Source organism: Polypterus senegalus, chromosome 13 (genome assembly GCF_016835505.1).
Source record: "Polypterus senegalus isolate Bchr_013 chromosome 13, ASM1683550v1, whole genome shotgun sequence".
In the NCBI taxonomy this organism is placed as follows: domain Eukaryota; kingdom Metazoa; phylum Chordata; class Cladistia; order Polypteriformes; family Polypteridae; genus Polypterus; species Polypterus senegalus.
The window spans coordinates 132,087,395-132,100,111 of NC_053166.1; the positions used below are offsets into that span (position 1 = coordinate 132,087,395).

At 40.6% G+C, this 12,717-nt stretch overlaps 1 protein-coding gene across 2 annotated transcripts in view; it reads left to right on the plus strand.

Annotated features, from left to right (window-relative positions):
* Positions 1-289: 289 nt before the first annotated feature.
* Positions 290-12,717, plus strand: part of LOC120542004 (protein tweety homolog 3-like) — a 289,028-nt gene continuing 276,600 nt past the window's right edge. The window contains exon 1 of one of the 2 annotated variants that reach the window (XM_039774078.1): positions 290-1,644. In XM_039774078.1, the coding sequence (XP_039630012.1) occupies positions 1,519-1,644 (126 nt within the window). In that variant the 5' untranslated portion in view covers positions 290-1,518. The remainder of the gene's footprint in view (positions 1,645-12,717) is intronic. The other variant, XM_039774077.1, reaches the window with a different exon arrangement.

Consider the following 12,717-nt stretch of genomic DNA (forward strand, 5'->3'; position numbering starts at 1 on the left):
TAATATTGGACCTCAAATTGGGGGAAGAAGTGTGTGTGTTTACGCAAGTGTTTCTGGCTCTGACGACCCATCAAATCTTTGTTCCTGCATTTGAATGGAATGGATGTAAAAACCTCATCAGGGCAAGCGGAGCAAAATTGAAGGGAAGGCAAATGAAAAAATGTATATACGGTGGGCGTTACGCAGTAAACCATACTGTTTTCCAAATGTGACCACCAGGTGTCGCTGTGAACGCTTTTTTTCTTTCCTCTTCCGATTCTTCCAATCTCGCTCATTCGCTCTCTCTCTCTCTTTCTAGTTCTGTCTGTGGGAGCAAAAAAAAAAAGCGCCGCAGGAGAACCGATTGCAGCAAGGTGGGAGAGGGAAGGCTCGACGGCATTCGCTCCCTTCTCTTGTGTTTGCCTTTCCGGCTGGATTGCTTTCTCTGCTTCGCACTCCAGTGCAGAGGAGAGCGCGGGGCGGTGGGCAAGGGGGGCGCTTTGTCTGTGGATTGTCGTCACTCCAAAAATTAAATAAATAAATTAGTAGCGGCGCCTTCGGAGCTGCCGACACAAAAGATAGACTGGGGCGTCCATCGTGCAGAAAAAAAGGATCGAGAAGGCAGAAAAGGAAACCCGAATCAGAAAGGGTATACGTAAGTTTCCTTGGAGAATGTGGCTGCACTAATAGGAATGTTATCCCGGGAAGGGAATCGGATTTGAGGAGGAAGAGCAGACTGTCCTTTCATTTGTGATCGGTGGAAAACTGGATCGTCTTTTTTCATCCGTGTATTTAATGTAAACGCAAAGAAATCTCAGCACAGGGAGCGATTTTCAGAATAAATTCGTGTATGCATTCATCCCAAAATATAACTTTTTGTGCAGGATTTATCTATCGATAATGAAATTTGGAAGCCGATTTGACGTGGGAATGATCTGTCCAGGAATTCGACCACGGCAACACAAGCACGATGCTGGAACAGGAAACCAACACTGAGGATATAATATCAAAAACCACGGAGAGAAGGAGGAGGCGGAGGAGGGGGCGGGGGAGTTTTTTTTTTTCTTTATTTCTCTTTTGTTTAGTTTTGATTTAAATTAAATTGAACTGAAATGAAACAGAATTCAGGGTTTCCTCACTGCCCAATTTTCAGAAGGGAAGCCCAGTGTGTGCATCCGTTTGACGCGAAGAGGGGATCTTTTCATTACATTGCAGAAGACAAGGCTTTTTATTTCATTTGAATATTGTCAGAAAAAAATGAATTATGATTTGATTGAATTCATCAAAAAACTACAGGCGTGATTTGTTCCCGGCTTCTTCTCTCTGGGACCTAACCGGGCATAACAGTTTCACATATTCTGAACTGATAACAATTGCAATACTAACGATTTAAAGGAAAACCTTGTCATCGATTTGCTGTTTCGCTCTCTGGAATACGCGCATAGACGTGCAAGAAGCTTCCGAACTGATTATTCTCATAGTATTATTTTTAATATCATCATCTTCACAAAGCGAGATAATTTTCTATTTGTGTCCACCATGGCAGCAGTTGTGAACTACTCACCACCCTGGTGGGCAAACTTGTTACACCGACTCCCACATTTCAATCTCCAATTTGAGGCCATCAGCAGCGAGTTTCGCCCCGAGGATTCCGAATATCAAGAGGTAAGCAGTCCGCAAAAATCCACGCTGGTTTTTTTCTGGATTTGTGTATGAAAAGAAAGTTTTTCACGCGGGAAAATTCCAAATCATTTGTGAATGTTGGAAATATTTAAAGTGATCGTGGCTCGACGAAAGGGTTGAGACCTTCCTCGTGGGGGTTCGGGGAGGTATACAATACTACAGATTAAATTCAGTTAGAGTGACCTTTTAATTATAATGTAAACTTTTGTTGATCTGTCTAAATCACTGACGGCACTATTTAGTGCCAGACAAGGCTGCTATCTCCCGTGCATCTCCCCTCCCCTCCAGTATTTACCTGTCAGGCCCGACTCCTGATTGGCCACAACTTTATTATTGTCTCAAGGTCCTCACCAGTGCGAGTGACGGGGAGCCGCGGCTCCTCCATGTTTAGTAGGGATACCTGCAGCGGGGCGTGTGCTGTCACTTCACTTTCGAGCACTTCGGCGGTGATATCAAAGCCACCTAGGGTTTTGAAGAGAGTACTTTGGAGCTCGTACTGGATAAGTGAAGGGTGCTGACAGACCAGCCATTGTTTTAGAAGGCGTTGGATGCGTGCTCTGTGTTTCCTAAATAACTATATATGAATAAGCGTCTGCATTTATATTTAGTTAGTGAGTGAGTGAGTAGATGTACAGCTACTCTATATTTTATTATGCGGTGCATTCCATTTTGTTATGCTTAATATATTAGTATATTCACGTAACTGTGTCTGAATTTTGTGTATGTGTGTTGCATACGCAGAAAACACCACATAACAAGTAGTTTAAATTTAAAGTACTGTAACTGAATTCCAATTCGAAATGCAAGGTAATTCTTATTAGGTTGATTTTAAAATTCAAGAGAGCTGAAATGAACCTGAGTGCCGTTATGAAAAATGCTACACATCCTCTCTCTGACACACTAACACCAAGGACATTCAGGTAAAGAATTATTCAGCAGAAGCGTGTCAGGAAACGATATTGAGGCTCCTTTATACCATCGGCAGTACGACTGTATAGTGCCTCACTCTGAATGGGACTGCCAAGTCAGCAGTTTTCTTGCTCTTTAATTATCTTCCTTTTTAATCATTGTGGTATGTGTTCAAACCAAAGTGTGTGTAAATCTGTTGTGGCCTGCAGGGTGCACACCAGCTCCCCAAACCCGACACCTGCAGACACAAACACCAGTCCCGCAGCACACAAGGCTTTTATTTAGCTGTGAGAAAGTCTTCTGTAAGCGTTTCCCACCTGCACGCAGTACACATCTGTCTGTCTTCGCCTTCATTCTGTCTGTGTCTCTGTCTCTCCCATTCTGCCTCCACTCCTCCTCCTGATTCTGGCTCCTGGACCAGTGGCAGTTGGCTCCTTTTAACCTACCTGCACCAATGAAATAGGGCTCCGTAGTCCCTGCAGCACCCCTAGTGGCACCCATGGAACCCAGGGGGGCTGCCATGTCTCGTTTTGGGGGAGATCATTGCCCTGTGCATGTTCTCTCCCCTGGTCCTTCCACTCTGATGCCGTCCAGGCCGGGTAAAAGCCCCAGCCATTCACCACACTATTTATTTAAAGATCGTCTTTAAAAAGCAAAATTTCCCCTGGAGAAAATTAAAGTTCTCTCCATCCATCCATCCATCCATCCATCCCAGTAGACATTTGTCTTAATCATTTAAAAAGGTCTGGCCATCAGCATTTTGATATGGGAATATTCAAAGCAACACGAAACAACTAACAAAGTTCCAACAAGGCCAAATAGTTAGTGCCAGCATTGCAGGTGCTGTGCTCTCAAAACTGTGAAATGGCCAGCAGCCATACCACCTGCATTTCAAAACAGGTAGTCTATCTGAAGCTAAGCATGTTTGGGCCAGTTCTTGGATAGGAGACCCTCTAGGAAAAGCTTGGGTCGCTACTGGAAGAGGTGTTGGTGATGCCATCAGGTAGCACTTACCCAGTGGACTTTGTGGGGGTCCTAGTGCCTCAGTGCAGTGGCAGGGACATTGTGCTGAAAAAATGGTTCAAACATAAAACAGAGATCCTGACTCTCTGTGGGCATTAAAGTTCTTTCAGTCTCTTTCGAAAAGAATAGGGTGTACCTTGATATCCTAGCTAAATTGACAACCATGCTCTTGTCCATTTTGGCCCTCTAACCATCCCCTGTCTCTAATTGGCTAGCTATCTCGCTCACATATCCACCACCTTATAGCTAATGTGTAGTGAGTGTAATGGTGCAAAATGGCTGCCATCACAACATACAGTGTATCAAATACCAAATGCCAGAAATACCAAAACATCCAACTGAATGCTGCACCTGCTGACGTCATCTGTGCAAAATAATTAGAAAAGTGCTATGTAAATGTTAATTAATTATTAGTATTTATTATTAAAATCATTTTAAGTGTTTAGGGATCCCAAAAATAATGATGGTATGAATAAACTACATTAGCAAAGAAAGCCTATGGTCCCAAATTGAAGCTTAGGAATAAATGGATACTTCACTGGTTAAATGTCACAAGGGTACACCCTTAAAAATGATCTCCGAATTGAGTGTGCACATCTGTGACAAAGTCTCAAAAAAAACTTCACATCATAAGATTCAAAAAGCTTAAAGCTTAAAGAGCTGCCATTTTGATGCTTGTGTCCCACAAGCTAATTCATAAAAATGTATATAATAGCATATGAAATTTGACAAACTAGAGGAGACCATTCAGTCCATGAAGCTTCTTTATTTAGATAATAGCCAAGCTGTCCTAATATATCATCCAGATACTTCTTAGAGATTCTCGTGATTTTGTCTTCTCAAACTATATGCCTTGGTAGGTTGTTCCAGATTCCCTCAAGCCATATCATAAAGATTTGTTTCCTGACTTAAGTCCTCAATGCACTTCCCCTTAATTTTCATGGGTGTGTTTGAGGATGTGATTCATCCTTAAACCGAAAGAATTCATTTGGATCTGCTTTGTCAATGCCTTTGAAAATTTTGTAGACCTGGATTAGGTCCCCACACAGTCTCTTATGATTGAGACCAAGCCAAGTCCTGGGATTCACCTGGTTGCTCCTCCCTGCACAGCTTCAAGTGCTGCTGTCTTTCTTGTAGAGTGGAGACCAGAATTGCACATGATGCTCTCTAGTGCATCAATGCTTAAACTATACAGTGTATTTCACTTGATGCATGTTCAATGGCCTTTATGGCATAACCTTATGCTTATTTTTCCTTTAATAGCTTCTGCACAAACTTAGATGATGAAAGTGTTGTGTCAACATAAACCCCTAAATCCTTTTTAGACGTTGTTTCCTTTAGGACAGTGTCTTCCATCTTGTATTTATAAATTGACACTCATTTTGCCCATGTGTAACAGTTTGTACTTTTCTACTTTAAACTTAATTTTCCAAGTGTATACCAATGACAAAGTCTCTTGCCAATCATTATATTTCCTCCTCCATTTTTAATGTTGTAGGCAGTCCTCCCATGTGAGTAATTAAGTGCTGTGATTGATCTGCATGGTAATATACTGGCCAGTGAAAATGATGTCATTTTACAGCAGCAGGTGCATCCTGTCTTGAACATGCTATTCCCTCATGATGTTCTCCTATTCCAAGATGTCACCATATACACTAGTAAACTAATTCAGAAGTGAATTGATGAACACCAGGATGAACTCTGACTCCTTTCATGGCCTCCCCCAGTCACCACAAGCTGAACCTTTAATTTAAGTTCTAGATGGCAGGTTGTAGTGTAGATTTCCATCTTCTTTATTCCTTGGGTAGCTGGAGGCTTTTTTTCTTCATGAATGGTACACAAACAGTGTAGGACTTGTATGAAAGCTGTCTACATTAGATGTTTTGGTGGCCCTACTCCTTATTAGGTTCTTGATATTAGTGTATGGTTAGGACTTTCTGTTATTTTATCCATCCATGCATATCAGAAAATATGTGCAGACACGTTATGTTTCTTATGTAAAATTGTATATTTGTGTAGATGTTAATATAAATATTAATATCTGGTTGTTCGTGTGATGTGTATGCATTAATGTACAGTACATTTGTGTACTATATATGAAAATATGGGTACATGCTCTGTGTTTCTTATCTAAAATATCTGTGTGTATTTGTGTAAATACTGTAACTGCATATTATAGTTATGTGTGTATATACAGTACATGCTGTGTCTTTGTGTGTACATTTGTATGGATGCTCTCATTTTCTTTTAGAATAATTTTTTGTGTATTCATATAAATAATAAATGCTTATATTACTGTATATATCCATCCATCCATCTTCTAACCCACTGAATCCGAATAGGGTCATGGGGGTCTGCTGGAGCCAATCCCAGCCAACAAGGCAGGAACCAATCCGAGGCAGGGTGCCAACTCACCGCAGGACACACACAAACACACCCACACACCAAGCACACACTAGGGCCAATTTAGAATCGCCAATCCACCTAACCTGCATGTCTTTGGATTGTGGGAGGAAACCGGAGCGCCCGGAGGAAACCCACGCAGACACGGGGATTACTGTATATATCACAAGATAAATGGAAGTGCTGTGTGTGGTTGAAAAAGGAAATAATAAGTATAAATATACCTTGGCCTGCGGTGGGCTGGCGCACTGCCTGGGGTTTGTTTCCTGCCTTGTACCCTGTGCTGGCTGGGATTGGCTCCAGCAGACCCCCGTGACCTTGTAGTTAGGATATAGCGGGTTGGATAATGGATGAAATATACCTTGGCATCTAAAAAAATGAATATAGTCAGTATAGTCCTCGCTTATGTTTTGAAAAATGTGAAAATTTGTCTTGCCGTTTATGAGTTGAGAGTTGATTTGTTAAATTTTAGGAATTAGTGAAGACTGGTGATTGTTAGTTGGATCCTGATATGTAAAACCATACAGTTGAAAGAGGGCATACTTAGTTTTTCATTTGACTGCATATTATCAAAAGGTCTGCATAATTAAAATGGGTCTTTCTCCCAGGTCTTGTTTTTTTCTCTCCCGTAACTCAAAAATGTGAAGGTTGGGTTAGATGGGGACTCTTAGCGGGCCTTGTGCTTGTGTGTGTCAGGAAGCTCAGAGGTGGACTGGTATTTTATCTAAGGTTGGGTCCTGCCTTGTCATGTGTGACTCAGGTGGCCCTGTCATGCCTAATATGAACTGTTGTGTATTGCACATCAGGGTTGTCAGGTCCTTATAAAGCTAATACTGTAGCCCAAGGACAGCTTAAAAATAGCGAATATGCCCATAAAATAGCCCAATACCTGAAGTAGACAAAATGACACACAGGAAAGCAGGGGGCAGTGTCAAAGTGACAGGGTTGGGTACATACTGTCAATGCTGCGGTGTGGGGAGGTGTTTCCCTCTCCCCTCAGAGAGATGTCAGAGTGGTAGAAATAATATATGCCGGATATATGCCCCCCTCAGATATTTTACAATGGTAAACAACGTATACAAGAGCAAATAGTAAGGAATGCAGTGCCTGATGGATGAAAAACATGCTAAAAGTACACTGGATAAGGGTTTGAAAAATAGCCCAAAATACCATGTTGCTTTTAAAAAATGTAGCCCAAAAAACGCAACCTGTGAAAGCCGTGTTTTTTTTTTTTTGATGGAGGACGATCAAAAATAGCCTAATTGGGTAAAAAAAAAAAAAAACAAACTATGGACCAGGCAACACTGCTGCCTGATGGGAAGAACGTCTCCATTGGTTTGAACGCCCATGTTTATGTGGCCTTTTCTCACAGTACTGTAGCTTTCATCCCAAAGTCTTGCTGAGTGTGGTGTGGTTCCTCTGGTAACTTTTATCCCAGGCTCCATCTTTTTAGGTTTTGTTATACTTTTTTGATTTAAAGGAGAAAATGTGGTATTTTTAATGTGAAAGTTATTTTTTTCAGTTATTGTATACATTAATTTGCCATAGGAAATAGTGTTCTTAAGTGAGCAATGTTTGTGTAAACTGAAGAAAATAAAAACTATGGGGGAAGTTGTTCATAACGTGAAAACAAAGGTGCTAAAGCTTATCCCAAGAATGGTCCTGAACATTATACTGCATACTAAACCAGTGTATTTATGTCGATTTTAGGGAAAAATTATGTAGTTAGTTTTTGTGAGATTCAGTTGTTTTTTTAGAGAAGTCCAGCTGTTCCTATCTTTCTCCGTGGCAATCTTTCACTCCAAAATAGGCTGACCCGCCTTTTAAGGCGACCGACTTTTAAGTTGACCACTTCTTAAGGCAATTCAATATGCAGATCAATTTAATATTTTATACAAACTCATTAATTTGGTTATATTGCATTTGAGCGGTATTACTTTAATACTCGTTATTTTTGTGAAGAAATTTAAACTTTTTTTCTATATTGAGGTCGTCCTTTTGAACCCCCTTGATATTTACTACGTGGTGAGGCATTTGTACTCCATCAACATTAATTATTTCCAGAGACATCATTTTATCTATTTTTCCAGCGCATCGCACAAAAAGCAAGGAACGATGGGAGCACCAGAACTCTACTCACATCATGTCGCTTCGTACCGCAAGCTGCAAGTAGTAAGTCTGTGATAAGCAGAATACCGCTACGCTTTCCACTCACGGGACGGAAGAACAATCCTGACCGCTTTTATATAGTAAGAAAGAAGAAGAAGATATCGCACAGTCTGGAGTAGAAAATCATCTTTTACCTGGAAAAACGAAACTACAAATCCCATCGTGCATTGCAAATTGGATGGGGCGTGTGTGAAACTCCGCGCCTGCGTAGCACTCACGGGACGGAAGGACAATCCCGACCACTTTTATATAAAAGGATGGTGTGCTGTCTTGTTCTTTGTTCTGTGAATGGTGCTTAGAGTAAGGTTTTTCTCAGGATATTGCAAAATAAGCTGAAGTTTCATAACAGGGATATACCTGACTATAAACAATTAGAAAAGTAATGTGGCAGTGTTTCAGACGCATGTAGCTTTGTGCTACTTTACTTCTTTATTTACATTAAATCTCCACCCACAATGGTTGCTGTGAAGAGAGAAATGAACCGAAATTTATCCATACCTCAGGCAAAATAATATGAAGATATGAAGAAGACAAATTAGGATGAGCCATAAAACATCTTGGAATTGAAACATAGCAGACTTCTCCTTTAAGATCAGTTATCCATTTTAAGAGATTGCGTTCCTTCTGAGAAAGCTGTGAGGCGATTCTGAAAACTGTCGACACAAATGTCTCAGTTGCATGTCTCTAGATGTTGTGCTTAGGCGACAACTGAATTGCACATTTCTTACACGGCTTTTGGGAATTCAAACTGCTGCATTAATCATTCGTAGAAGATTCAGGGTCCAGCCTGGCAGCCTCCTGTTATGCAACTGACCACAATGTGTACTGGAGCAAGTGTGTGTCGCATTGAACAATAGTAAAGCAGGCCTGTGTTCACTGCTTGAATTAACTCCACAAAGAAATAATAAAAAAAAAAATCATTGCAAAACAGAAGGTCTATAATGTGTATTGTTAAGAGAAATAATAATGAGTGGGCACTCTGTGCTGGACCTATGCCTCCTGTCTATCTGTGCCCAGTGCTGTCAGAGTATACTGTGGCATCTTTAAAGCAGGATTGGGAAGGTTAGAAAAGGGATGGGTGATTGATTTGTCAATACTGTACTGTACATTCAGCTAACATAGGCCTGTCAGCAATGATTTAAACTACTTTTTAATTCTCTGTTAAGGCTGATTGGCAAGTGACATATTGTAAAGATCAACTGGCAAGCATTAGTAGCATCACTTCACTACAAAGTGATCCGTGAGGTGGAAAACTTATGTGTTTAAGTTTGTGCATATAGTTTTTAAATGGGGTTTAAGTTACTCTTTTCTTGTTCTAGTAAGAAATTCATTGATATTTAGCTAAGTGCTTTTCCTAATCAGCTGTGATGCTTACGGTCTGTGCACAGTACCCTTTTTTTGGTTAAAAACACAGATGTTTGTCTTTTGTCCACACTACCCTGGTGTTTTCTGCCTTGAAAAATGGAGACTTTAAAAACACTTTCCAGAGCTCCATACTTCTAAAAAGACAGATTGGGCTTTGTAATGTGGATGGAAATAACTGCAAATTTTTTGAATTCACAAACTCTAATTGCCCTTCGATTAGTTTGTGTCTATTTTATGGCCTTTTCCCTGAATGTATCCTGCTCATTACAATATTACATTCCTTGATTTGTCACCCTTCATGGAAGAAAACCATATTCCATCGTAGTGGACATGGAGGAGTTGCTTTGTGTGGCCCTTGTTGTGTTGATCACTTGCATTTATTTAAATTGCACTTTGTGCAGTTTGAATGCTTCATACTTGTGCAAAACGCAAACCATTTATTGGACGCAACAGTTTGGGGTAAAATCCATGGCTGGTGCCTTTGCTGTCCCTTCAAGAATTTTTCTGCTGATGCTTACATGTTCAGTGTGCATACAAATAGCTACCTCATTCATTTTTGCTCATTTTGCAGTAGACCAAGATATTTTTGTATACTATGTGAAAACACATCCTGGGTATGACATTAATCTGTATGTAGGCCCTCCAACCTGCAGGGAAAAACCTGGGTGTTGATGGCAGAATTGGCACTCCAGCTACCATTCAAAACCTCACACTGTTCCACTCCATCTGAACCAGTGTGGTGCTGAGGTACCACCTGTTTTATGGCTGCACTCGGGTCCAAATCTAGGATCCTGAGGTGGTTTGTCATGCGGTGGGGCCGGCAATGCGCTATATCAGTGCATGCTCCTAACCCTCTATGTGAAAAAGCTAGTATAGATGGAGATCATTTTCATTTAAAAATGGTGTTTATAAATGAAAATGTAGTAGTGTGGACATAGCCTATATGTTGATTATAAACCTGTCATTCTGTAATCCGGTTTAGTACTCATGGAGTTAGCAGGGATTCAGTGTGTATTGTTTTTTTTATTTAATATGGGTGCACAAGGTCATTTTTGATAATGTTTTATCATAAGGAAAAAAGTTAAAGCTTTTTTCTGTACTAAAAAGAAAAAAAGGTAACATTTTGGTTATATTGCCTTCATCAGGTGATACACATTGCATCTTTTTTCCTTTTCAGGGTCGAATTCACTGTTTCTTCCTATGCCCTGATCCCATCCCTAACTGACAACATTTTGTCATTGCTTGACACCTCTTCTGCCTTTATTGTGTTTCATCCATACTATCTCCTCATCTCTGTTACAGAGTTCTCTACGCCACTGACAAGGCCTGCGTGTCCATTGAGAGCCCATTCAGGCTAACATTACCCTGACAGTGTGTGATTTGTCAAAACTGAAAAACAGAATGTCTTGGTTTTGAAATTCTGTGTTAAATGATACTGAATTTGTAGTGCTGACTCAAACTAATTGGGAGTGAAATGTCAAAAGGTGGGCCTTGCTTTTCTTTTACCCAAGTTGCAGGGAGAATTGAGTATGACTAGCTCTCTGCCAGGACCAGCAGTGTGTATCTGGTTAGATCTTGATGGTGCAGAGAAACCTTGGTCTGTCAGAAGACGCCTTGGTTCCTTGACATAATGACTGCCCCCATTGGGGTACTCTGTAAGCTGTGAGCTGGGAGGTTATGGACAATTACAGGAGTAATACCCCAGAAAGTGGTGACTAGAGTTAAGAAGTGGAAAGGCATGAGAAGTTTGAGAAGAGAGTAGTCAACCTGTACAGGTCAACAAAGTGTTTTATTATTTATTCAACGTTCCTTTGACATTCTCCCCTGTTCCCTTACCAATTTTTGTTTGGTTATTATCAGGCCTTCAGTTTATTCAAACAGTGGTGCCAGTGAGGCCATGTTGGATTGAAAGGGCAGACACAGGTCACTTCAGTTTACACAACCTTGCTGCTGGGACAGGCCATGTGACCCTGCAGTGGGAAAATGTGTTCACAAAACAGAAACATAGATGTGTGGTTGTGTAATTCATGAAGCCTTCCTTGAGGGTTTAAAAACTATTTTAGCACTTTTGTATTTAAGGAAAATGCCAGTACGAGAATGCAACATGGCCACAGTCTTTCTTCTTTGGCCCATTATTAATTTTTTTCAGCCCATTCCAACCAATTCAGTGTCATGGGGACAGTAGCCTATCCCAAAAGCACTGTGTGCAGTGCAGGATTAAATAATATAAAGAGATGCAGTTTATCCTCAGTATAGGGCTAGTTTAGAGTTTCCAAGTAAACTGAGAAAAACTCCTTTGGGATTTGGGTGGAAAATCCACAATGTTATGAAAAGAACATGAAAGCTCCACACTGACAGTTATTGAACTGGGATTTGAACCAGGGACTCTGGAGCTGTGAGGCAGCAGCACTGACCACTGTGCATCCTGACGGATATTAGATTGAACACAGGGACATTTCTTTATTGATAAAAGTTCATAAAATCTCTGACTAAGCAGAATTTATAATTGGGCCATCCCTGCATGCTGAAGGGTAGAACTTTGGCTCAGAAGCCTAACCGTATTCTTTTGTGTCACTTTCTAAGCCTCCAGAGCCATTCTTCTGTTTCGGTTTCTCCTCCTGGCAAAAGAAGCCTTTCTGTGTGCTTTTGAATCTTATAGCCCAAAAAGTGTGACTCCTGCTCCTTCATCTCAACAACATCGGCATGATGTTCCCTTACAGTTTAAAAAGTGTGACTCCTTCTCCTTCATCGTACTTGTGACTTTGATTCTCACATACACGTTTTAGTGAAGTCTCTTTAACAGCTAAAAAAAGAATTGGCCAAACATAAACATCAAGTTTGTAAATTGACCAGCCTAAAATATCTACAGATCATAACGTTTCTACACACTCCTCTTTTGTCAGGATTTTAAAATTTCTGATTTATGCATTATTTATTACATGTATTTATGTATTATTTATTTTACATACCACAGTAGAATGGAAAAAATAAATACAAGGGCTGAGATTGCAGCTGAACTCCCCGTACCTGGGAAGCTTTCTAAGGGTTGGTTTATACTTCACGCTCAAAATGTGTACACGCACGCATCATGTCTGCCAAATATTCCCAGCATTCAGCAGACGCGTCCTCTGAGCACATCCTCAGAAATTAACATGACGTGTGTGCGAGTTGCAGTACCAGCAAAAA